The following is a 27,962-nucleotide window of genomic DNA, read 5'->3' on the forward strand; positions in this document are numbered from 1 at the left end:
TTAGTATTGTATCAATGTTAAATCTCCTAAATCTGATCACTGTATCTAAGTGAGTATGTTTGTTCTTAGGAAATACACACTGACCTAAACCGGTCTTTTTTTTTCCTCCTCTCGCTCTTCCCCTCCTTTTCCCTCCTCACCTCCTTCTGAAGTCTACTTATACTCACTAAATCCTCACTGAAGTTCTAGGTTCCCTATTACTAACTTTTTGAATGAAGTGAAACTTGCACATTTCTTTTTTAAATTAAGTTGGTTTTCATCTGTGTGTGACCTATGGTCCCTTTATCAATGGTTCCCATGACTCCGATTTAAAATATTTACTAACATGTTTCATAAGATACAAGGAAACTAAAAGATTTGTATTCTCAGAAAGCATATACTTTGATATAATTAAAGCATTTCTTACCTAAATCCCCAAATCTGTGGCACTTCTCTATTTCTGGCCTCCTCCCTTGACGAGCTAATAAATCTTTAAACTCCTAATTTTTCCTTCATAGCTTTAGACACATTTAAAATTTGTGTTTTACTTACTTCCAGCTCAGAATATTCATTGCTACAGGTATGATGTTCTAAAAGCCACACTATGGTAAACTTCACAGGCCCGGAACAACTGAATGACTTCACTGTTTAGAAAAATAAAGTCTCATTTTACAATCATAATATATATACTCCAATATAAACTTAAGGTTTCAAGAATGCAATTTAAAATAGACTGCTTTAAGGAAACAACGAATAAAATATTACCTAATTTCTCCAAAAAGTCACTGCAAAATGAGACAGATAAATTCATGAAATTAAATTATTACGGTTAACCAAGGCTGAGGCTGGTAGAGTTTCTGGGGCAGAGTACCCAAGAGGTGGGAGCTACACAGAGAAAGAGTCAATGAAATCTGCAGAGAGAGCCTTGGTCTTTGGCTGCATAACAGCCTGCGCATGCGTAGGAAGAAGCTGAACAATTTTCAGAGTTCGCGTGGGGCTGGGAACTGTTTGAGTTTGCACTAGCCAGAGCACAGACGCCTCATTAAACACACCCAGTGACGTAGTGAGAGCAGCACTGACATATATACACTACCAAATGTAAAACAGATAGCTAGTGGGAGGCTGCTGCATAACACAGGGAGATCAACTCCATGATCAGTGATTAGAGGGGTGAGACAGGGAGGGTGGGAAGGAGTCGTGGGAGGGAGGGGTTATGGGGATATATGCGGATTCACTTTGTTGTACAGCAAAAACTGGCAAAACAGTGTAAAGCAATTACACTCCAATAATGAGCTTTAAAACAAACAAACAAAAAAACACACCCAGCATTTGGGAGAGATGCAGAAGAGTTGCACCTTAGAAGTGGTGCTAAGTTAGTCCTAGAATAAAGGCTGCTCCTCATCCACCCTAAAAGAAATTAAAAACAAAAATGGAAAGGGATGAACAGACCCAAAAGAAACTTAACTGTCTGCCAGAACAAAGCTGTTAAAGGAATTCAGCATTCTAGTACTCAAGAATGTGAAATTCACAATATCCACTAGCCAAACAAAAACACTAGCTATACAGAGAGGGAAACGCTGACTCCTAATTATGATATGGATCAGTCCATTTGACAACAGTGATGGAAACGACAGAGATGACAGAATTAGCAGGCAAGAATGTGAAAACAGCTATTAAATATCCAAGTGAAGCAAAGAGAGAAAAGGACTGAAAAGAAATTATGGGGCCTCAGTGACCTGTGAGACAATTACCAAGCAGTCTAACATATGTGTAAGTGGAGCCTCAGCGGGGGAGGACAGGGAGGTGAGGAGAGTGTCTCAGTCCAGGATCCAAGCTAAGAATTGAGATATTTTCCAGTGTGGATACCTAGTTGTTCCAGCACCATTTGTTGAAAAGACTATCCTTTCTCTAATGAATAGTCTCAGCACCTTTGTTGCAAATCAACTGACCTTACATTTGTGGGTTTATTTCTGGGTCCTGTAGTCTGTTTCACTGTTCTATGTGTCTATCCTTAGGACAGTTCCCCAGTGCTAGGATTACCGTAGCTTCATGTTAAGTTCTGAAATCAGAGAGTAAAAACCCTCCAACTTTGTTCTTTTTTAAAATGGTTTTGGCTATTCTAGGCCCTCTGTGTTTGCATATAAGTTCCAGAAACAGCTAATCAGTTTCTATGTAAGTCTGCTTGGATTTTGATCAGCATTAATTATATTTATAGGTCAATCTGGGGAGAACTGCCAGTATAATGTTAACTTACAGATTTATCACAGAGGCCCTTTATCAGGTTGAGGACATTGCCTTCTATTTCTAGCTTTCTGAGTTTTCATCAGGAATGGTTGCTGATTTTTTTCAAATGCTTTTTTGTATATATTGAGATGATTATATGATGTATTTCTTTTATTCTGTGAATATGGTGAATTATATTGAGAGATTTTCAACAGCTCCACATGACCACTTCTCGAATGGGGTGGCTAAGAGGGGTCATCTAAGGGAAAGCCAGACATTTGATCCACCAAACAGCGTGGACACATACCCAAGGGACCAATGCTTAACTTTGTAGGCACTAAAATTTGGTTCTGTGAGAACTCAGAGAGTCAGTTTCATCTTTCACACCATGGATGTAGATGTATAAACCAGAATGCCCAATTACTCACTTAAAATAAGCAGTAACTATAAAGCAGATGTGTAATGATCAACTAAGTCTCTCTCTTCAGCACACCTTCCTGGACATCCACTGTGATAAGAAGGCTGCTTGGTGAATTTGGCAGCAGAACAAGGAGGCTCAGATGGGTGCCGCATCCACCCCCACCAGCCACAATGTTAGAGCGATGGTCATAGTTAAAGAATGACCTGTCTCCCATCAATGCTGGGACACTGCCAGCTTTTACCTGACTAAACCCTCATGTTTTTGATGCTTTTGTTCCTAACTCCCTTCTGCTGCCTCACTTTTCTTTCTTTAGATATGTTAATACTAAACTGTGATCTACTTTTAGGCTGATCTCAGACATTACGTACTGATTTTTAAAAAAATCAAATTCTGTGTTTCACTGGTCCATATAACTTTTTACTCCCCCACATAATTTTTTTCTCTGCACCAGTGTTTTAAATCTTGTCTAGACAGTGAGACATGAATTTATTAAAGCATTGAGATGCCAAAATTTTGTCCTCACCCACCTTGGGCTTCAATTTCCTCTTACCAAGCTCTTATCACCACTGATGATCTCTGATATCATGGAGCTGCTTTGAATCGCCTTTGCCTCCTAGCTGATGGCTGGCCTACTTCCATCAGCAAAGACCCACATGGCAGAATTCCCCAACAAATGACCAGAGGATGGTGTGAGAGAGAAAAAGGGTCATGGCTGTGGATTCCATGAAGCCTATTTGCTCCACCCAACAAAAAAACTACTCCTTACCCCAAACTTTAACTCTGGCAACCAAGTGACCTGGTCAAATTACTGCAAACACTAAGAGAGGTTAGAGCACAGTAAATATGGTCCAATGTAAGCCCATTAAAAATACTGCAAACCTCAAGCTCTATGACTTGGTAGTCACGGCACACCAGTATTTACATAGACAACACAGTCCTGAGCAAATATTTTCACTTTCATAAGCTCTAAAATCCTAATGAAAATGTTAGTGTCTAATAATTTTTATTTCATACTATGGTCATGTGTATACTTAGAAAATTTTCAGAAGCACAAAAGTTTCATCACAATCATGGCATTTCACATATCCATAAAAAGAATTTACTGAGTATTAAAAGGGATTCAGAGTCAAATTTTACAGAGGCCAAATACTTTTTTGCTGAAGACTACTTTATTAGGCTTTAACTAAAATTTTTAAAGAATGATTCATAGTACATTTTCTGAGACAGGACCAGAAAAACTCATTCTTGAAAATAACTATGACTTGACTGGAACAAAAGAAACCCTGACAATGTTAGAATCACTGAAAAACATTTGCCTAGTTTAAAATATATAATATTACAATGTGTTATGTTAGTTTATATTCAATTAATGTATTAGTTTATATTACATGTTGCTCATTTATAATTTATTGTTATTTTACTATTATAGTAGTTTATTATACTTACCGGAAAACTTGATCTCAGTAGAATTAAACATAGTTTTCCTAAATATCAAAGGTCCTGATTTCTATAATGAAAAACAAAGAAATACAGAAAGCTCTTGTTAAAAAAAATTTCTCTCTACTGTTTAAGAGTATGGTTTTATCCTGGAAAATATATAGTTCTAATCCTTTAACTCCTCCCTATGACTAGAGTGATTATTTATTAAAAACGTAAATCTGGGACTTTCCTGGCAGTCCTGCGGTTAAGACCTCGTGCGTCCACTGCAGGGGGCACAGGTTCAATCCCTGGTCTGGGAACTAAGATCCCACATGCCCCACAGCTCCACCGGGGCAGGAAGTCCTCATTAAACATGTAAATCTGATCCCATCACTCACCGGCTTAGAAACTTGCCCCATGTAATCTACTCCCTGCAGTGAATGTGAGTCTCCAGAAGGCTCCTGAGTCTAGCATCGCAGCCAGGGGCCAGCAACAAACAAGGGGTGAGGGCTGCTGCCACTGTACGATTACTGCTGCTTGGACAGAGACCCTGTCTGTGCATCTGCAGCTGCTCTCTTGGTAGCAACATAAGGGCACTTTTGATAAAACAACCAGCGCTCTCCCTAAGTTACGGTTCACCGCTGTCTCTTTACAAGAGACCAACTCTCACTGCCGCTCACAGGGCCCCGCATAACCAAGGGTTGCCCACCTCTCCTGTGCCTTTCTGTCAGGTCCTCAAAAACATGATACTCGTTCCTGCCCTCAGGACCTTAGTGGTCAACCTGAAAACTTACTTGAAATCCCCTCCTTGTCGCTCTCTTTATTTCCTTCTCACCCCTGAAAGCCCAGTTCAAAAATCCCCTCCTCAGGGTGTCTTCCACTGGGGCCCAAACCAGGCCAGGCCTCCCATGGTCTATAAGACCCATTCCTCACAACCCTTACTACAACCAAAATGAAATCTTATACTGGTTAGTTATTTAACGTCTGAGCTTACCAAGAATAAAAATCCTATGAGAAGGGATCACATTCACCAAACAAGTGGTAAGGAATTAAAAACACTGGTATGACAAGCAACTCTTTCTTGATAACCTCTTCTCCCTCTTCAACAGTTTCAGCATCAATGAAACCCCCAGCCCAGACCCCTCCTCTGAGCTGCGCATCCACATACCCAATCACATAAAGGTTACGTCCACTGGGATGTCCAACTGACAGTCCACACTCACCTGCCATAAACCAGACGCCTCCCCCTCTGCTCCTCACCAGCTCTCCCTGCGCTGCCCACCAAGGTTGTAGGCGATGCCATCCCCAGTCACTCAAGCCATGGCTCCTTCCGGTCCCTCACCTCCGTCACCCCATCTCCATGGAGTGCCTACTTTATCTTACAGGCGTTTCCCAGATTTAGCTCTTTGTCTCCATTCCTGCCGCCACTGCCCTAACTCCGGCCTACACTTCTGCAATAACTGGCACCTCTGCCTCCGGACAGGAGCCTGTAATTCATCCTTCAATAGCAGCCACAGTGATTAGCAAGTTTGTCTAAAACCCTTCAGTGGCTCTCCTTCATTCACACCCCAGAGCTGCTAGTGGTGGCCAGGCAGAGCTAACCCAACCTATAAACAGGGTGTGTTGGGCCCACAAGGGGCCTTTTAAATTTTTTTTTGAATTAGTTGACATAATAAAAATATGGATTCTGACTTCACTTTAAAAAAAAAAAGGAGACCTGGCAATTCGGTGCCTAGACGGCCCTGTAGCATCCACCAGCTGGAACAGAACGGCAGCTGCCCTCTACAGCAGGGGCACGACACCTGCAGTTCACCACATTCCCCACCAGCCCCTCCAGTCCCGAACCTAGTTCAGTGATAACGACTTGCCTCAGCTCCATGGGTCCTGGAGTTTGAGACCCCTCGTCTCAGGCTCAAGGCCAAGCTCAGGCATGGAAGGCTTATGGTGGCCCAAGTGCCAACTAAGACTCCTGCCTTCAATCAGCAGGAACACCAGAGTTATTTACCACACGGCTGCTGCTCTAATCCCCTCTGTCTTTACCAAGGTAACATCTACTCATCTTTTCAGACCCAGCCAGGCACCAACTCCAGAAAGTGGGATTAGGTGACTCTCTCAGTGCTCTAGTATATTACAACCACGTTAGCATATATGTAACTACTACCCATGAATCTGCTGTCCCTACCATTGTGTGAGCTTCTTGAGAGAGGGGGCTGTGTCTAAAATTCACCATTGCAACAGCAATGGCCAGTGTAGTATGTGACACATGGTAGGCACTCAAACTGCGGACCTTTACAATCAAAAGAATCATTTCTTGGGACTTCCCTAGTGGTCCCGTGGCTAAGGCTCCACGCTCCCAATGCAGGGGGCCCGGGTTTGATCCTTAGTCAGGGAACTAGATCCCACATGCATGCCACAACTAAGAGTTCTCATGCCTCAGCTAAAGCTCCTGCACGCCACAACTGAAGATCCCACATGCCGCAACAAAGATCCTGCATACCACAACTAAGACCTGACACAGCCAAATAAAATAAATGAATATATTTTTTTTAATTTTAAAAAAAGAACCATTTCTTGATAGATTTACAGGACAAATGAAAGAAAACTCCACTTTCCTTTCCTGTTCTGAAGAACAAGTTTTGACAACTTGAAATGGGGAAAAAAAAATCAGCCTACTCTCTGCAACAAGCTTTATTTTAGTCCTGAATCACACAGGACTAAAGATTACATGGGACCCAAAGAAAAACTTTTCTTCCTCACGCAGGAAACAAAGTCATTTTCTCCCCACAGCCTTTGGAATCTCCAAAGTGTACTTGGCAAAGATCTTTATAGATATGGTCAAGCAGTCTGTACACAGCCAATTCACTTCCAATTTATTCTGACTTAGTTTATGCTACTGCCCATTCACTACAGCAGCAGCATGAAACCATAAGTGTGTTCTCTGAGTTTTGCTTTCTACTGTTCAGGGAAATTCAATGATGAAGATACACAGGCTCTATCACTGGCACACAAAATAGGGCACCAACCCAGAAGAATCCTGGAAGAAATGGTTGCACTGGGTCTTAAAGATTTAGAAAGATACGTACTCTTGTTCCTCTATGCAGCTTTTGTGTCATGGGGAGAATTTGTAGCCTCTGTTACTTTCTTTTTCCCGTTGAGAAAATCAAAATATAAGTTTTGCCTTTAGATTTCGGACATCCTTTCCATACATGTGTAAAAGACTCATCTCAAACAGCTGGATGAATCATCTGACTCTAGAAAAGCAGGAGATAAGGCCTCTTCGATTTCCTGTCCCTCTTCAGCAAATCTTTCCAAAATTCTACCCCTGCATTCCCCCCCACATCATCTCATGTAACTACCGACGTCAAGTTCTCAAATGGCCTGACCTGGAAAGTAAGTTTCCACGCACTCATGCCTCCAGACTAGCCTTACACACATCCCTTAATTACACGTCCCGCTCCACGCCCCCCTCCCCCCCCCGCCCCCCAACACACTCCCGGAGCTGTGACAGGAGCCCAAGAGAAATTCAGGAACCCAAAAAGAGGGAAAGAGGGGTGGTGTGACTATTACACGTTCCCTTCTCATTTAAAGGGAAAAGGGGAGGGAAAAAAAAAGATACAAGCGCTTTCTAAATCTATGCGGAAACTGAAGCCCTGGAAAGCCCTCCCTGTGGCCACACGGGTGTGGCCCTGGGGCTGCACTGGGCACAAGGAGGAGTCAGATCCAAAGATGCCGCTAGGAGTGCCGAGGGGTCCCGGGCTGAGGTCTGAATAAACGAGGACCGGATCTAGCCAGAGCACGTCTGAGCAGAGCGAGGGGCCAGGACTTCGGGAATGCTGATCCTCACGAACAGGGTTCAAAAGGGAGAGAAGTCCCCCAGCGCACAAGCTGGACGGACCGTCCCCACAGGCCAGGTCGGGCCGGACGCTCCCCGCGCACAGCGGACAAAGGCCCCAAAGAAGGCGTCAGGGGGCCCGGAGCAGGCCCGGCCGGATGAACAAGCCCGAGACCGGCTCCTGGGGCCCAGCGAGCCCGGAGAGGACGCTGAGGGCCCGAGACGCGCCTCGCCTCCTCGGGGCCGACACTCCACTTACGTCACTGATCGTCGCTGACCAGAGCCCCGGCTCGGGGACGGCGCCCACAGCCGCCGGGCCGCAGCACAGGAGACAGAGGGCGACGCGCAGCAGCGGGCCCCCGGGGGGAAGGCGGCGGCGGGGCGGGGGCCAGACCCCGGCGCGGCTGGCGGGAGCCATCTTGACCAGGAAGCCGCACCTGGCTCTCCCGGCGCCCTCCACGCCTCGGGCCCGCACCTGGTGCAGCTCCGCCCCCGGGAGGTGGCTGCGGGTCCAGGAAGTGTGGCCGGGACATGGAGGCGGGGCTCAGGGTCGGCCGGGGCGTGGAGCTAGAGGTGGGGCCAGAGCTTCGAAAGGGAAGGGGGCGGGCGGGGGAAGGGTCGGACCACAAAGGCGGGGCCAGACATGGAGGCGGGACTGGAGAGGAGGCGGGGGGAGGGGCTCAGGGTTGGGCCAGAGTGTGGAGGCGGGCGGGAGGGGAGGCGGGCTCTGCGCAGGGCGGGCATGGAGGAGACGGGCGGGGCTTAGAGTCCGGCGGGCCCGGGCGGGGTGGGCGGGGGGCGTGGAGGCAGGGCGGGGCGGGGCCGGAGGGGAGGCGGGGCTCGGAATCAGGCCCCAGCTGCAGGCGGCTTCAGCACACCGCGGGAAGCTTAGGCCCCGGACTCCGTTTGGGTCTGGTCGGATGCTTAGTGTGAAATAGAGGATGGAGCTACTACCTAAGGTTCTGCTCTGTGTATTTCAGTTTCTTGAATCCTCTGCATTTGTCTGTACCCCAACCCCCTCAGCTCAGGGGAAGCAAATTATTCTCCAAATTCACGGTAAGTGCCTGGAAAGTGCTTTGAAGTAGGGTCAGTTGAATCCAAGGCATTATTTTCTTGTGAGTATAATGTCGGTAGAACGGTTAATAATTTTTAGAACAAAGAAAGTTGCCTGGTTACTTAAAGCTCAGAGGGGCAGAGCTTGGGTCTGTCTTAATTGTGTACTTCGCCAGGCATTTTTGACTGTGAAACCTGAATAAATGAGAACTGCAGTAGTTTATTTGTTATTAAATGGAAATAATGTCCATTTAATACAATGGACAGAATCCAATTCTAGTTTAACATTGTCATTAATGTAAAATAGGATCGATTTATAGTCAAGAGGATCAGGCCTTATTAGCCACCTTAGTCACTTATGTAGCCAGTAATTATTGAGAACCTAATGCGTAATAAAGATTGCGCGTGCATTCCATCCGTACCTTTCCCAGCAAGCAGTTTTGATCACTTCTATGTGGCTGGAAATAGCCTGTGCCAAGGCCTGGAGGAACAGAAAGACCTATCCGGTGACTAGTTATTGGTGTGAGGTGGACAGTGGCAAGACTGGGAATATTTAAACAGTAGCAGAACAGGTCTTCCTAAGCACTTTAGTCTAAGACATCGGAGAGGTGGTGAGATGGTTTTTAAGCAAGAAGGATGAGGTGACCAGATCATTTTGGTTGTTGTATGAAAACTGTGTTAAGGAGGGCAATGAGATAGATGATCAGTTAAGAATATTTCAATACTTTGTATGACCAGTTAAGAACAAATTACATTACTTCAGAGGTCATGGCCTCAACCAAAGAAGCTTCCATGACAATGGAGGTTTGGATGGATTCCAGAGATGTGGGAGACGGAGATTTTAAATAAAAAAGCTTTGGTGAGTAATTAAATACTGGAGCTTAGGAAGGAGAGGAACCTTCTAAGCTGGAACCAAGATTTCTGGCTGGAACATCTTGGGGAGGAGAAAAGTTAGGAGATTCAGGACCGGATGGCTTCACAAAGGGGTAGTTTATTTAGGTAACTGTACATTGGGGAAAGAGGGATACCCAAACAACTCAAGGAGTGTTGGACACAGAGTCTGGGTTGGTATTGGCTCCCTATTAGAATGAGAGGCATAAGGGACCAGGTAATGAATAGAGTTGGGCCCGTAATTGGATCTACTGGGTCCACAGACCCACATGGTGGTAATTATCTTGGTTATTATCCAGATTGTGTAATTGGAATATACATAATTAGTAGCTGAAATGACCTTATTACTGGGCCTCGGTGTCTAGAATAAGAGCTGTCATAACGGGGAAGGCCAAGTAGAAGCCTTGCTGACCAAACCATATTGTCTTCTGTGGGGAATGGCAGAAATGAGTGCTGCCTATAAAAGGTGCAATGGTGGTGATCACTGTCATATCTCCATGTAGTGCCTCTTCCATTGTAGGTGCTCCCGATAGTACAACATTATTTACGAAGGACACTTTGTGTCCTTTTCCATTGATCCACTCATATCCCCCCTATCCCAGATCTCCTTGTCTCAAATCTATTTCCTCCCAGATTCCTGACCAGCTGGTCAAGCCACTTAACCACTGCCCATAAATCCATGTATATTTCAGCTTCAGACAACTTCTCTTTCCACAAAAAGTGAATAACCAGATGCACTGCCTAAAGCTCTGTCCCTATGCTGCACCCTGGGGACACTGGAAGGATTTCTTCCTCACCTGTGTCTTTCAAGGTCACCCCTGAAAGACAGAGCTCAGCTGCTATCCTTTTTCAACTTGCCCCTGCATATGGAGCTCATTCATCCACGTACCAAGCTCAGGCTCTTAACCCCTCCATCAGCTGGTCGTAAATAGGATCTTCCATGCAGCTCTAGGTGTGAACTGAGGGAGAAGCACTTTTGCAACTTTGGTTGATGTCAGTGGGAGTAGATAAACAATTCTCTATTAACTACAAAGCCCTTGGTGACAGAGAAATGATTGAAAAAGATTTCTGGATTGGAAGAATTATTGTTAAAGTGTCCATTCCCCCAGAAGTGATCTAAGATTCAGTGCATTCCCTATCAAAATTCCGTTTTTTTCCACAGAAATAGAAAATCCTAAAATTTGTATGGAAACATAAGAGGCCCTCAAATAGACAATGCAATCTTGAGGAAGAAGAACAAAGCTGGAGACATCACACTTCCTAATTTTAAACTATATCACATACAAATGAACTTATTTACAAAACAGAAACAGACTTACAGATATCAAAAACAAACTTACGGTTACCAAAGGGGAAACGTGGGGGGTGGGATAAATCAGGACTTGGGATTAACATACACACACTACTATATACAAGATAGATAACCAACAAGGATCTACTGTATAGCACAGGAAACTCTACTCAATAGTGTGTGATAACCTATATGAGAAAGGAATCTGAAAAGGAATGAATATATGTATATGTATTACTGAATCACTTTGCTGTACACCTGAAACTAACACAACATTGTAACTCAACTATACTCCAATAAAAAATTTTAAAACTATATTACAAAGCTACAGTAGAAAAGAAAAAAACCAGTATGTTGTTGGCATAAAACAGACACATAGGTCAAGGGAACAGAATAGAGACCCTGGAAAGAAACGCTTGCATAATGGTCAATGAATTTTCTACAAAGTCTTCAGGAATACACAATGAGGACAGGGCAGTCTCTTCAATAAGTGGTACTGGGAAAACTGGATATCTATATGCAAAATAATGGATCCTATCTTACACCATACACAAAAATCAACCAGAAATGGTTTAAAGACTTGGTCATAAAGCTGAAACCATAAAACTCCTAGAAGAAAATGAAGGAGGTAAGTTCCTTTACATTCATCTTGGCAAAGAGTTTTTGGATCTGGGACCAAAAAGCAAAAATAAATAATGGGACCACATCACACTTATAAGCTTCTGCACCGCAAAGGAAACCATCAACGAGATGAAGAGCAACCTATAGAATGAAAGACACTATTTGCAAACCACACATCCAGTAAGAAGTTAATATCCAAAATATACAAGAACTCATACAACTCAATAGCAAAAAAACCAACAACAAATAACCCAATTTAAAAAATGGGAAAAACGCCTGAATAGACATTTCTCCAAAGAAGACACACAGACAGCCAACAAACACATGAAAAGATGTTGAACATAACTAATCATTGGGGAAATGAAAGTTAAAACCACAATGAGATATCACCTCACACCTACAGAGATGTCTATTATCAGTAATAAATAATAATAATAATGTGATTAAATAGAAAACCTCTTCCTTACAGTAGGACATCAACAAATAAATATAGAATGAATGATGGAGTTAGAAAATTGTCATTTGGTAACTGTCATACTGAATCTTGACTCAGAATCATCAATTGGATTCTAAAATTAGTAAAAGTTTGATGAGGAAGTATCTGCCACAAACTACTTATTAAATACAAGGGGAAAAATAGTAATTTTATAGTAGAGAAACCTGGCAGACACCACCTTAATGATCAAAGTTAGTATCACAAGGAGTGGGACAAATAGACGTGATGTGTCTCGTGCTTGATGCCCTGAAAAGAAACAGCATCACTGCTGTGGTATTCCTGTCAAAAATGCATCACCTAAATTGAAGTATGAGGAAACCTCGGATAAACTCAAATTGAGGAACATTCTACAAAGTAACTAGTTAGATTGAATTTCTAACAGTTCTTTTTCACAAGAAACTTGTATATCACATAAATATTTTTCTATTGTGTCAAAATTTTATTGTTACTGATGCTTCTTATGCAACCATCAAAGTTCAAGAGCACTAGGAAATAGAATTGTTTCTAGAACACTAGCCAGTCCTCACCAGTAGGTGACACTAGCAGATTGAAGATACTTCATATAAAATACTGTCTACTCTAAATGGCTTTTTAATCCAGAGTTTTCATCTTCCAACTTCAATTAATGATACTATATATACATCTAATTTAAACCATTAAAACCTTAATAGGTCAACAAACATCGTGTGCCTTACTCAGTGCTAGGTATCACATATTTGTACAGATTGCTGGTAATGGACTCAACAGGGATTTTACATTATTAAAGAACAAATGCTTTCATTTGTTATTTAGATTTTGTGGGGGTTTTTTGCTATCCTATCATAACCTAGTTTCCAAGGAAGATTAGAACTAACATCAGGAATTCCCTGGCAGTCCAGTGGTTAGAACTCTGCACTTTCACTTCCGAGGGCACAGATTCAGTCCCTGCTCAGGGAACCAAGATCCCACAAGCCGTGTGGCCTCCAAAAAACCAAAAAATAAACAAACAAAAAACCCCTAACATCACTGACTTAAGCAAATGAAGCAAAATTGGTACCTCCTACCTCCAAAGCACTGGCTGGATAAGGATACGAAGACCTATGAAGCGCAGTCCCTGCCATCACTGTGAGATGTACCTGTAAGGAGCCAATAATACAAAGTCAAACAAGGTAAAGCCCTGAAGTGTGGATATCAAGAGTGTATTGGGGGAATTTGGTTACTTTTTTTCAAGCACTTTTATCTTTTAGAGATTTCCTTCATTTGAGTTCCCCCAGAAGCACACCCTGAGATAAGGATTTGAGTGGAAGCAGTTCATTTGAAAGGTGCAGGAAACACCAGTAGGGGAGTGTTAGGGGCTGAATTATCTCCCCTTGCCCAAATTCCTATGTTAAAGTCTTAACCCCTAGTAGCTCAGAATGCCCCTCTACGTGGAGACAGGGCCTTTGAAGAGATAATTAAGATAAAAGTGAGGTCATATAGGTGAGCCCGACTCCGCTATGACGGGGTCTTTATAAGAAGAGGAGATTAGGACACAGACACACACAGAAAAAAGGACCATGTGAAGGCACAGGGAGGAGACGGCCATCTACAAGCCAAGGAGAGAGGCCTCCGAAGAAACCAACCCTGCCGGCACCTTGATCCTCTGACACCTTAATCTCAGACGTCTAGCCTCCAGGATGGTAAGAAAATAAACCTCTGTTGTTGAAGTCACACAACCTGTGGTGCTTTGTTCTGACAGTCCCAGCAAACTGATACAGGGAGTGAGCAAATGTGACAGGGAAGGAAAGCACGGGGGGGTTGTTCTCAAGTCAGCTGTCCTTGTGGGCAAGGGGAATGTTGCTCACAGAGAGACTTAGGGAAAAGATGCCAAGCACCTGCCTCAGGGGCAGCTCACGCAAGGGATGAGGGAGCTGGGATGTTTGTCTAGTCATGCCTGTTAGTCCTTGGTTGGGGGATGTCCCCGGGAGGGTACCGCTCACACTGCCAATTCCAGCCTGCTATGGCTGGGGCACAGTAGCTTTTCCTTCATGCGTTGAGGAAAGCGTTAAGCAAAGAGATGCAGAGCACGAGAGCTAGAAGTCAGGCACACTGAAGTGAAAAGACAGGAGGAATATGGGTGGGGCACTGAGATAGGGAATCACTGCAGAAGTTCACCCTGAAGCATTTACAGATGAGCTTACGTGATGTCTGGGATTTGCTTCAAAATAGTACAAGAGGGAAGGAAGTGAGTGGGGGCACAGAGAAAACAAGATTGACCACGAGTTGATCATTTTTTAAAGACTGGAGATGGATACAGGGGCATTTACGTGGCTATCCTGCCCATCTGTGTGTATTTGAAATTTTCCATAATAAAACATTTTTTAAAATTACATTAGAGGGACTTCCCTGGTGCTCCAGTGGCTAAGACTCTGAGCTCTCAAAGCACGGGGCCCGGGTTCGATCCCTGGTCAGGGAACCAGATCCCACACAGGTGCTGCAACTAAGAGTTTGCATGCCACAACTAAGGAGCCGGTGAGCTGCAACTAAGGAGGCTGCCTGCTGCAGCTAAGACCCAGCACAACCAAATAAATAAAATAAATACATAAATATTAGGGAAAAAAAGAGAGAGAGAGATGAGCCCTATCATTGGTCCAGTTTACTAGCTTGAGAAAGGTTTCAGGCCACAATTCAGGGAGGGAAAAACAGAGCAGGGCGTGGCAGATTCCCTGAGTTTAGAAGACCAAGCTGGGAGTCCAATGTAATTAAGGCAGCTAGTTTGCAGGACTGAACAGGGAAAGGAAAGAGCTGTAGAGAGAGGGAATCTGAGATCTATGGAAGGTCCTCCAAATCGTCAGCAGAGAACTGATCAGTCTCTGCATATTGAAGAAACTGCCTGAATCCAAGAAAAGAATCACCAAAAAGAATAAGAAGGAACAGTACCACAAAAAGCTGGGCAGATTCCTGTTCCTATTAACTAACCTGGAAAACTTCATAATTCACAGGGCATTGGGTGGAGTATGCAAAAGGTTCTTGCCTCAACAGTGGGGAATAATTAGCGCTAGATTGCCAACTAACAAATTTCAAAAGCAAGAATCAAATCGCTTCAAAGTAACTGTGTCCTAGAACAAAGCTCAGGATACTTATAGGAATATAAAAATCTCCAGCAGCCCAGAAGGTCAAATCACAATGCCTGTCATCCAACCAAAGGTTACCAGGTATGCAAAGAATCAGGAGAATATGAGACATAAAGGGAAGAAAAAAATCAATTGAAACTGACCTAGAACTGACACATATGTGAGAATGAGCTGAAAAGGATGTTAAAAGTTATTGTAACTTTATTCCATTTGTTCAAGAATTAAGTAGCGACATGGAAAATAGAAAAAAGACCAAATCAAACTTCTAGCAATGAAAAATACAGTGCCTGATATAAAAATATATATACTGGATGGGATTAATGGCAGAATGACTATTGCAGAAGTAAAGATTAATAAACTTGAAGACATAGGAATAAAAACTAACCAAAATCTCAGAGAATGAAAAAGAATAAAAGAGTTAACAGATAATCAATGAGTGTTTTAGTGGCTCGATATATGTGGAATTGGAATCCCCCAAAGAGGGGAGGGACAGAAAAAATATTTGAATAAATAATGGCTGAAATTTTCTCAAATTTCATGAAAATTATGAACCCACAGATCCAAGAAGTTCAATTCAAGTCAAACAAAAGAAATCCAAAGATGGTTATACCAAAGCATATCAACAGGAAACTGCATAAAATCAGTTATGAAGAAAAAAATCTTGAAAGCAGACAGAGGAAAAAAGGTATATATAGAAAGGACAAAAAGATAAGGATGGCATCAATTTCGTGTCAGAAATAATGCAAGAAAGAAGACAATGGGGAAACATGTTTAAAAGTGTTGAAAGAAAAAATTCTTCCCATACCCAGCAGAAATGTCTTTCAAAAACAAAGGAGAGGGACTTCCCTGGCGGTCCAGTGGTCAGGACTCCATACTTCCACTGCAGGGTGCACAGGTGGGGGCGGCCAAAACACACACACACACACACACACACACACACACACACACACACACACACCCAAACAAAGGAGAAATAAAGATATTTTCAGATCTATAAAAGCTAAAAGAATTTATCATGAGAAGATCAGCCTTAGAAGATGTTCAGAAGATCATTCCAGGCAGAAAACTGGATTTACACTAAAGAATAAAGAGCACTGGAAATAGTAACGAGGTGGAGATTAATATAATATAATATAATATAATATAATCTTTTCCTAGTATGAAAATATCTCTAAAAGATATTTTACTCTTTAAACCGACATAGTAATACTATTTCAGGGTTTATCACATGTGTAAAAGTGAAATCCATGCAGCAATAGTATAAGGCCCAGGAAAGGAGAAATGCAAATACATCATTGTGAGCTTATTTTTTAATTAATTTATTTGTTTATTGATTAATTAATTTATTGGCTGCATTGGGTCTTTGTTGCTGTGCGCAGGCTTTCTCTAGTTGTGGCGAGCAAGGGCTACTCTTCGTTGTGCTGCACAGGCTTCTCATTGTGGTGACTTCTTTTCCTGCAGAGCACAGGCTCTAGGTGTATGGGCGTCAGTAATTGTAGCATGTGGGCTCAATAGCTGTGGCTCACAGGCTCTAGAGCACAGGCTCAGTAGTTGTGGTGAACGGGCTTAGTTGCTCCTTGGCACATGAGATCTTCCCAGACCAGGGATCGAACCCATGTCCCCTGTATTGGCAGGCAGATTCTTAACCACTGCATCATCAGGGAAGCCCCACTGTAAGGTGTTTACACTATATTTTAAATGATATATAACTTGAACAGAGGCTGTTATAAGTTAAGCACATCTACTATAAATCTTAAAATAATTACTAGAACCAAAGTTAAATTGTAGCTAATAAACTATAGGAGATAAAATAAAATCATTAAAAAAATTGATTATTCCAAAAGAAGGCAGAAAAAGTAGGTAAAGGGAACAAAGAACAGATAGAACAAACAGAAAACAAATAGCAAGATGATTGACTGAAACCCAAGCACATCAACAATCATGTTTATCTAGCTTAATTAAAAGGCAGCAATGTCAGATGGTTAAACAAAACAAGATCCAAACTATGAGAAAGGCACTTTAAATATAAAGACATAAGTAGGTTAAAACTGAGAGAATGAAAAGTGATATGACCTGCTGACAAAACAAAGAGGAAAGCTGGAGTGACTATATTTACATCAGGCAAAGTAGATTTCACAGCAGAGACTATTATGAGGGATATAGCAAGGTCACTTCGTAATGATAAAGGGGTCGCTTCATTTGAAAAACATAACAATCCTATACACTTATCCACCTATTAACAGAGCTTAAGACAAATGAAAGAAAAAATAGTAGGAAATAGAGAAAGATCCACAATTGTAGTCAGAGATTTCAATAATCTTCCCTGCATAATTGACAGGAAAAATAAACAAACAAACAAAAATCTGTCAGGATATAATGCACTTGAACAATACCATCAACCAGCTTGACCTGATTAATCTTTTTTTTTTTTGGCCGCACCACACAGCTTTTGTGGGCTGTTAATTCCCTGACCAGGGATTGAACCCGCGCCCTTGGCAGTGAAACCGCAGAGCCCTAACCACTAGACCTCCGGGGAATTCCCTTGACCTGATTACTCTTAATAGAACATCTCACCCTGAAACAAGAGAATACACATTCTTTCCAAGTTCACACAGATCATTTACCAAGACAGACCATACTTTGGTGAAATGTTCATACTGGGTGAATTTAGAGCAGTGGGTACATGAGTTCTATTATTGGGGAGAAAAAAACCTTTTTTTCTCCATGGTCCTAGGTTCTCAGCTGAGCCCCTGCACATTAGACTGACAAAAGACAGATTAACAAGAGCAAAACCGTTTATTAACATATGTATCACACTTACCTGTAGGAAAACTCGGTGATGAGCCACTCAAAGGGATGGTTAGTACTCAGGGTTTACGTGGCATTTTAATAAAGAACAATACGCTGGTAGAGAAGTGACCAGGCAAAGGAAAGGGTTTTTAGGTTCCCAAGAGCAGCAGGCTGTGGGAAGGTAAATGTTTGGGGGAAGGTAACGTAGGAAGATTTGTTTACGGAGGTTCATCTCAGACCCGAATTTCCGTCTTCTTCATGGCCGTAAAACTTCCCCTGGAAAGGATATTTATGGTAATCCTCATTTTTCAGAGGTTTCTGCTTTTAGTCAGATAAGGGAAGCTTGGGGAAGGCTTCTCTCTGCATCTGGTGGTGCCTCCTGCTCAAAATCACCCTTATGCCAAAGCGGCATATTTCGAGGTGGCATATTCTAATTCCCTACATTATATTAATATGAATAATTTTCTATAATTTGCAACATGTCTTAATTTAAAACGTAAAAACTGCAAGTTTTGTCTAATTTTTTGAAAGGTTAAGCAAAAATGAAGAATCATCTGTTAATCATTTTGAGGAGTCCTTAAGAGCTTGCTTTTTATCAGTCCACAGTTCAGAAAGATAAAGGATTTGAAATATCTACAAGAATAAAGTTTTATTTATTTATTTATTCATTTATTTAATTATTTAGGCTAGGTAGGGTCTTAGTTGCAGCATGCGGGATCTTCATTGAGGCATTTGTTGCTGTGTGCAGGCTCTTCAATGCAGCACACGGGCTTCTCTCTAGTTGTGGCAGGTGGGTTTTCTCTCTCTAGTTGCAGCGCTCAGGCTCCAGGGCGCGTAGGCTCCGTAGCTGTGGGATCTTAGTTCCTCAACCAGGGATCAAACCCGCGTCCTCTGCATTGGGAGGCAGATTCTTTACCACTGGACCACCAGGGAAGTCCCAAGAATACAGTTAAAATTAAAAAACAAAACAAAACCAATTTTATTGAGATATAACTTACATACCATAAAATTTACCTATTTTAAGTTAAAATTCAATCATTTTTAGTAAATTTTACAGAGTTCTGCAAGTATCACTACAATGTAGTTTCAGAACTTTTCCGTTACCCCTTCTTTGGCCATTTCATATAAACGGAATCATGCACTATGCAATCTTTCTTTCCTTTAGCTTAATGTTTCTGAGAGTCGTGAATGTTGTAGTATGGATTAATAGTTCATCACTTTTGTTGCTAAATCTTGTTCCATTTTTTGGATATGCCACATTTTGTTTATGCCCTCACCAGTGGATGGGCGTTTGGATTGTTTCCATTTGTTTGTTTGTTTGCTTGTGGCCACACCGTGTGGCCCTGCGGGATCTTCTTTCCCCCACCAGGGATCGAACCCAGGCCCCCTGCACTGGGAGCACAGAGTCTTAACCACTGGAGCACCAGAGAAGTCCCTGTTTCGAGTTTCATGCTATTATAAATAATGCTGCTATGAGCATTCACAGGCACGTCTTTGTGTGGATATATGTTTTTATTTATCTGGCAGTTTCCAAGGAGTGGAAATCCTTGGGATTATGGTAAATTTATTTTTAACCATTAAAGAAACTACCAAACTGTTTTCCATAGTGGCTCTACCATTTTCTCCAATAGCAACACGTAAAGGGTTCCAGTTTCTGCATATCTTCAATACTTGGTATTTGTCTTTCCTATTATAACCGTTCTAGTGGGCATGTAGTGGTATCTCATCGTGGTTTAATTTGTATTTCTTTAATGGCTAACGATGTTGAGCCTTTTCATGTCTTTTCATTCTTTTAACAGTGTCTTTCACAGAACAAAATTTAAACATGTTGATGAAGTCCAGTTTATCAGTTTACCCTTCTATGGACTGTGCTTGAGTGTTGTATCTACAACCAATGCTTTGCCTAACCGAAGATCGCAAAGATTTTTGTTCCTAAGTCTTCTTCCAAAAGTTTCATAGTTTTAACCATTACGTTTATGTCTATAATCTATCGTGAGTTAATTTCTGTGGATGGATTTTTTTTTCAGTCTACGGATATCCGATTCTTGAAGAGTTCTGAAATCATATAGTTTGAGTCTTTCAATTTGGTTCTTTTTTTCCAAAGTGTTTTGCCTATTTTAGGTTCTTCGCATTTCTGTATACACTTTAGGATCAGCTTCTCAATTTTACACACAAAAAACTGAAGGACTCTTGATTGGGATTGCATTGAAATTATAGATCAGTTTGGGGAGAATTGTCATCTTGACAGTTTTGGGTGTTTCAATCCATGAATGTGAACTGTCTCTCCAGGTATTTAGACCTTTAATTTTTCTCAGCACTGTTTTGCAGTTTTCAGTCTACTTCAGATGTAGCATTTGTTTCTATTCTTTTTGGTGCTATCGTGACTAGAATTTTTTTCTTAACTTTTCGATTGTTCATTGACAGTATAAATGCAATACTTTTTGTATATTGGTCTTGGGTCCTGTGACATTGCTAAGCTCATTTAGTAGTTCTCGTGTGTGTGTGTGTGTGTGAGTGTGTGTGTGCGTGTGAGTGTGTGTGTGTGCGTGTGAATTCTTTGGGATTTTTCCACATACACAAACATGTCATCTGTGAATAAAGACAGTTTACTACTTCTTTTTCCAACCTGGGCATCTTTCCTTGGTGGGGTTTTGTTTGTTTGTTTGTTTTTTGCCTTTTGCCTTTTGCCTTATTGCACCAGCTAGACCCTCTTACAATGGTGAATAGAAGTGGCAAAGCAGACATTCTTGCCTTGTTCTCAATGTTAGGAGAAAGCATCAGTCTTTAACTACTAAGGATAATGTTAGCCATAGGTTTTTTTTGGTAGATGCCATTTATCAGGTTGAGAAATGTCCCTTAAGAACTAGTTTTGTGAGAGTTTTTTTTTTTTTTTTTAAGATTTTTTTTTTGATGTGGACCATTTTTTTAAAATAAATTTATTTATTTATTTATTGGCTACATTGTGTCTTCATTGCTGCACACAGGCTTTCTCTAGTTGCAGCAAGTGGAGGCTACTCTTCATTGTGATGCACGGGCTCCTTATTGTGGTAGCTTCTTTTGTTGTGGAGCACAGGCTCTAGGTGCGTGGGCTTCAGTAGTTGCGGCACATGGGCTCAATAGTTGTGGCTTACAGGCTCTAGAGCGCAGGCTCAATAGTTGTGGTGCATGGGCTTAGTTGCTCCACGGCATGTGGGATCTTCCTGGGACATGGATTGAGCCCACGTCCCCTGCATTGGCAGGCGGATTCTTACCCACTGTGCCACCTAGGAAGTCCCATAGTTTTGTGAGAGTGTTTATCATTAGTGAGTGTAGGTGTTTTCTGTCTACTGAGATGACCTTGTGGGTTTTTTTCCATATATGTTACTAGTATACTATATTACCTTTTTTTACAACATCTCTATTGAGATATAACTTACATACCATAAGATTCACCCACTTAAGTATACATTTCAGTGTTTTTTAGTATATTTACAAAGTTGTTTAAGCATCACCACTGGTTTTAGAACACTTCCATCAGGCCCCAAAGAAACCATGAACCCATTAGCAGTCACTTTTATTCCCTGCACCCTCAGTCCCTGGCAACCACTCGTCTACGGTCTCTGTGGATTTGCCTACTCTGGATATGTCACGTAAATGGAATCGTACAATATGTGGTCCTTTGTGATCAGCTCCTTTCACTTAGCATATTATTTTCAGAGTTAATCCTTGTTGCATCATGGGTCTACGTCACTCTTTTTATGGCTGAATAGTATTCCACCGCATAGATACCCTACACTTGGTTTATCCATTCATCCACTGATGGACATTCAGATTGTTTCCACCTTTTGGCTCTTGTGAATGTTGCTGCTATGGAACATTCACGTGTAAGGTTTTTGTTTGTTTCTTTGTTTGGCTGTGTTGGGTCTTTGTGGCTGTGTGTGGGCTTTCTCTAGTTGTGGTGAGCAGGGGCTCAGTGTGATGGCTTCTCTTGTTGCGGAGCATGGGCTCTAGGCATGCAGGCTTCAGTAGCTGCAGCATGCAGACTCAGTAGTTGTGGCATGCAGGCTCTAGGGTGCACAGGCTTCAGTAGTTGTGGTGCATGAGCTTAGTTGCTCTGAAGCATGTGGGATCTTCCTAGACCAGGGATTGAACCTGTGTCCTCTGCGTAGGCAGGTGGATTCTTAACCACTGTACCACCAGGGAAGTCCCTGGAACATTCATGTGTAAGTTTTTGTGTGAACATATGTTTTCAATTCTTTTGATCATATGACTAGGACTGGAATTGGTGGATAATGTGGTAATCCTATGTTTACTTAAGAAACTGCCAAACCATTTTCTAAAGCAGCTGCACCATTTTACAATCCCATCAGCAACGTATGACGGTTCCAATTTCTCCACTTGTTATTAGCAACACTTGTTATTCTTAGCAACACTTGTTATTATGTCTTTTAGGTTATAGCCATCCTAGTAGCTGTGAAGTGGTAGCTCATCCTGGTTTTGATTTGCATTTCCCTAATTACTAATGGTGTGAGGTATCTTTTCATGTGTTAATGGCCATTGTATATCTTTTTTTAGGAGAAGTATATTCAAATCTTTTGCCCTTTTTAACGTTGGGCAGTTTTTTTGTTTGTTTCAAAATTTAGCTTATTTGTATATTTTGGATATTAACCACTTATTGGATATATCATTTGCAAATATAGTCTCCCATTCAGTGGGCAGCTTTTTGTTTTGTTGAGAGTTTCCTTAGTTAGGCAAAAGCTTTTTAGTTTCATGTAGTCCCATTTGTTTGTATCTGCTTTTGTTTCCTTTGCCTGAGGAGACATACCCCCAAAATTTTTGCTAGGATGGATGTCAAAGAGCATACTGCCTATGTATTTTTCTAGAAGTTTTACTGTTTCAGGTCTTACACTTAAGTCTTCAATCCATTTTGAATTTATTTTTGTGTATGGTGTGAGAAAGCAGTCCAGTTTGATTCTTTTGCATGTAGTTGTTCAGTTTTCCCAATGCTATTTATTGAAGAGGTGGTCTTTACCCCTTTGTATACTCTTGCCTACTTTGTCCATGTAAGTGTGGGTTTATTTCTGAGTTCTCTATTCTGTTCCATTGATCTATATATCTGCTTTCATGCCAGTATACTGTTTTGATGACAGTAGCTTTGTATTATATTTTGAAATCAAGGAGTATGATACCTCCAGTTTTATTCTTTCTCAAGATTGCTTGGGTTATTTGGGGTCTTTTGTGTTTTCAAATGCCCATTAAGAGATGAACTGATAAAGAAGATGTGGTGTATATATACACCATGGAATATTAGCCATAAAAAAGAATGTAATCTTGCCATTTGCAGCAACATGGATGGAACTGGGGGGCATTATGCTAAGTGAAATAAGTTAGAGAAAGACAAATACTGTATGATTTCACTTATATGTGGAATCTAAAAAAGAAATAAACAAATATAATGAAACAGAAACAGAGTTGTAGATACAGGGAATAAACAGGTGGTTGACAGAAGGAAGAGAGGCAGGAGGAGGAGAGAAATAGGTGAGGGAGATTAAGAGGTACAAACTTTCATTTGCAAAATAAGTAAGTCACGGATATGAAATTTACAGTGTGGGGAATATAGTCAGTAACTATGTAATATCTTTGTATGGTGACAGATGGTAACTAGACTTATCCTGGTGATCATTTTGAAATGTATAGAAATATCAAATCACAATGTTGTGTAACAGAAACTAACATAGTGTTGTAGGTCAATTACAGTTTGAAAACAAATAAACCCATAGAAAAAGAGATCAAATTTGTGATTTCCAGAAGTGGAGGGTGGCAAGAGGGGAAATTGGATGAAGGTGGTCAGAAGGTACAAACTTTCAATTATAAGAGAAATAAGTACTAGGGATGTAATGTACAACCTGATAAATATGGTTGACACTGCTGAATGTGATACATGAAAGTTGTTAAGTGAGTAAATCCCAAGGGTTCTCATCTCAAGGGAAAAATTTTTTTTCTATTTCTTTAATTTTGTATGTATATGAGATGATGGAGGTTCACCAAACTTACTGTAGTATCATTTCATGACATATGTAAGTCAAATTGTGATGCCGTAGACCTTAAATTTATACAGTGCTGTATGTCAATTATATCTTTATAAAACTGGAAGAAAAAAATAAAAATTAAGTTGTCATTTTACTGTTGAGTTGTAAGAATTATTTACATATTCTGGATAAAAGTCCCTTTTTATCCAGACTGACGATCTCTGACTTTGGATTGGAATATTTCATCCATTCACATTTAGTGAACTACTAGTCACTGCCTATTCAAGAAACACTGTGAATGCCAGGCAGACTTGTAAACTTCCTGAACTTGGAACATATTATCCAAGCTATAGACAGATCCACAAACTAAAGGTGGAGACCTCATTGGCACAAGATGTTTAAGTACAATGTCTGATCAATGATTGGCTTACTTACTAAGCTATGCTGGTTCAGGGATGACCTCTTAAAAGCCAGACTTAAAAATAAAAATAGGAATAATTTTGGGACTTCCCTGGTGGTCCAGTGGGTACGACTCTATGCTCCCATTGCCGGGGTCCCAGGTTCTATCCTTGGTCAGGGAACTAGATCCCACATGCCACAATTAAGAGTCTGTATGCAGCAACTAGGAGTCTGCATGCTGCAACTAAAAGCCTGCATGCTGCAGCGAAGATCCTACATGTCACAACTAAGACCTGGAGCAGCCAAAATAAATAAATAAATAAATAAAAATTTAAAAAATTAAAAAAAAAAAGAATAATTTTACAAAAGCAACTGAGCAGAGGTACCAGTATTCAAACATTGCAAGGGAAACACAATCTATAGAAATAGCTCAGGCAAACCCCTAAAGAAACAGTGGTGATAACAGCTACCCTGGAAGGAGAGACAAATTAGAATCCGTAGTTGCTGCAATTTATGACCGGAAATATCCAGTTTCAACAGAAATACATTAATCGGGCAAATAAACAAGAATATGAACACATACACAGGACAAAAGTAGTCAATAGGAACTCTTCCTGAAGGGATCCAGATGTTGGACTTAAACACTTTATTATTTAAAAAAGCACCTGTTTATAAATAGGTTCAAACAATGAAAGAAAACCATGTTTTTTTAATCAATGGAGAATGTCAATAAAGAAAGAGAAGTTATGAAAATAACTGAATGGAACTTCTGGAGTTGCAAAAGCACAATTACTAAAATGAAAAACTCACCAGAAGGGCCCAACAGCAGATATGAGTCAGCAGAAGGAAGTAACAGCAACCCTGAAGGTAGATCATTACAGATAACCTCACCTGAAATACAGGAAGAAAAAGAGTGGGAGAGCTACACATTTTGAATGAGAGACTATCTTCGGTCTTTGGAGAAACTTTGTTAAAACAAGCCTCAGTACTCATGGAGTTAAAGAAGCAGCCTGCGTTCTCTTGAACTGTTCAGACTGCAGTATGATGGAACCTGGGTTTTCAAACTCCCACTGATGGCCCTTTTTTAAGTCATATGGGGCTGGGCCTTAGAGCCTGCTTCCAGGGAAAGCATTTGATCTCTAGTTCTGAGGTTTGTTATAGAGTCTAAACAGCATCTGCAGGCTTGGCTGGTCTGCTTTACTGTGGGATTAAAGGACTTCAACAAAATGGGCAAGTCAGAGCATTCTGAGGAATATTCTTTAAAAGAAAGTATTCATTTGAAGCTGCCTATTCCCTCTTCTGGACTGTTATCCAAGACAGCAAGACCTAGATTGCTGTGCTTTGTAAATCCCAATGTCCCAATTCTGTTCTAAACATAGTCATTAATATTCTCAGTGACTAGCAGTTGAACAAGTGAGTTAATTGTATGTATCCTTATATCGCTGATGTTTGGAAACACTTTCTTTAGAGTTTATAGTTGTGCAGTCTCAATAAATCCACTGGTTAATTAATTTATTTTTTAAAGAATTTTATGGAGATACAATTGACATACAATACACTGCATATATTTAATCCACTGGTTAATTTAAAATTATTGTGTCCTTAAGAGGTAGGAAGGGTTAATACAGATAATTCTCAAATGTCTCTTTCAAAAACCTATGCATGGAATCCTGTTTCAATAAAAAATAGTATACATGAAAATATTCTACAGGAGTGATCTTTGGGTTACAATGTCTAGAAATAATTATTACATTAAAATACAAAAAAATTAGGTAATTTAGACGTGCTTTTTCAAGTTAAATAGAATCGGCAGGTTTACTTCTATGCTTAGAGCTTTAAAAGGGAGAAAATAAAATCTACATATAGAAACATTGCGCGTTACTGAAATGTTCATTAAAGAAACCAAAACTTCCCGTTTTCCCATTTGTCACTCAAGGTACCTAAATGTCTTTAGAGAAGTGAAGTTGCTGTTATAACTGGTTTATTTTCGGGTGAGTTATTTTCCGACCGACTCAGCAGAAGTTCCAACTTGCTTTTGTCATTGACCAGGAGAAGTTACAAAGGTCTTTACTTTCATGAGTCAGGTCAAGTCTGGTCAGAATCGACCCGATTTGTAAGATAGCTGTGGTTTGGCCCGATTCCTGAGCGGGAATCTCTGCTTGGTCTGGGGGACAGGAAGGCAGAGGGAGGGTCTCCCCCTCCCTGGAGGGCACTCTGACACCTCAGGTCCCCAAATCCTGTTGATAAAGTCATCACTGCTTGCCATCACCCACATGTGGAAAGAGAAAGGTCACCAAGGGTCAAATAACTAAACTCCAGGATGAGACCAACAGGAGAGGTATCTGGGCATCACTGTAGGGAATTGCCTTCCTCTGGGGGATGAGGGCCAGTCTCCTACACTCTGCCAACCTCCCCCACTGCGTCCATCACTGGCAAAGATTAAGTCCTTTTGTTTTCTTTTTGAGTTAGTTTGCATTATTTTGGAGGCAGTTGATAACATAATCAGGGACAATATTTCTACTATGACAAATGGTGAGTTTGCACTGTATAAGCAATGGAATTGGGAGAAGCGTCTAATTGGGGAAAACCTCAATAACGTGCATAAGGTCCTTTCAAAGATCTTGCCACCTCCCCTTCCTACACAACCACCCAGGGGTTGCAGGAAAAGGCGTCGCTATCTTTACCGCACACTGATGGACACCTGGGCTCCGGGAGAGCAAAGTGACCTGCCCGAGATCACCCAAGGAATGCTCACAGGACTGGTTCCTGTCCAGCCCTTGCTGCAGGCTACCTGGCCTGACGCATGAGGCCCTGATTCTCACTTCTCCTTTCTACGCAGAAAGAAAGGCCAGAAAAAGGAATGGAAAGGGGGGCTGGGCGGGGGAGAGAAAAGAAAAGGAAAGGAAAGAAGAAAGAAAGGAGAGAAGTGGGGAGGGGAGGGGAAGGAGGGAGGGAGGGAAGGAAGGAAGAGAGGAAAAAATAAACCTCCCAAGGCAGAGCTACTCTCACCTGTAGGACATGAGTATTTCTGGTATTTGTTTATTTCTCTCGCTCTCCTCAGCCCTGTCCCAGCCTGGCTGAAAAGAATGACCTGACCTGTTTTTCCTTGTTTTCTTTCTCTTCCCCACTTTTTGCCCATAAGAACCACTTACAAAAGTAATTTGATTCCATATGTGCACATTAGCGTACGATATTTGTTTTTCTCTTTCTGACTTACTTCACTCTGTATGACAGACTCTAGGTCCATCCACCTCACTACAAATAACTCAATTTCATTCTTTTTTATGGCTGAGTAATTTCCATTGTATATATGTGCCACATCTTCTGTATCCATTCATCTGTCGATGGACATTTAGGTTGCATCCATGTCCTGGCTATTGTAAATAATGCTGCAATGAACATTATGGTACATGTACCTTTTCGACATAAATACACTACTAAATGTAA

General features: G+C 41.3%; 1 protein-coding gene across 3 annotated transcripts in view; it reads right to left on the reverse strand.

Moving 5' to 3' along the window:
- Positions 1-8,424, reverse strand: part of TMEM87B (transmembrane protein 87B) — a 53,206-nt gene extending 44,782 nt beyond the window's left edge. The window contains exons 1-4 of one of the 3 annotated variants that reach the window (XM_057740943.1): positions 8,134-8,271; positions 7,126-7,293; positions 4,070-4,130; positions 532-623 (exon numbers count right to left, since the gene is read on the reverse strand). In XM_057740943.1, the coding sequence (XP_057596926.1) occupies positions 532-623; positions 4,070-4,130; positions 7,126-7,155 (183 nt within the window). In that variant the 5' untranslated portion in view covers positions 7,156-7,293; positions 8,134-8,271. Of the gene's footprint in view, positions 1-531; positions 624-4,069; positions 4,131-7,125; positions 7,294-8,133 lie in introns of all 3 variants that reach the window. The other 2 variants (XM_057740944.1, XM_057740942.1) reach the window with 2 other exon arrangements.
- Between the last annotated feature and the right edge of the window lie 19,538 nt (positions 8,425-27,962).

This window comes from Hippopotamus amphibius, chromosome 7 (assembly GCF_030028045.1).
Source record: "Hippopotamus amphibius kiboko isolate mHipAmp2 chromosome 7, mHipAmp2.hap2, whole genome shotgun sequence".
Lineage (NCBI taxonomy): Eukaryota > Metazoa > Chordata > Mammalia > Artiodactyla > Hippopotamidae > Hippopotamus > Hippopotamus amphibius.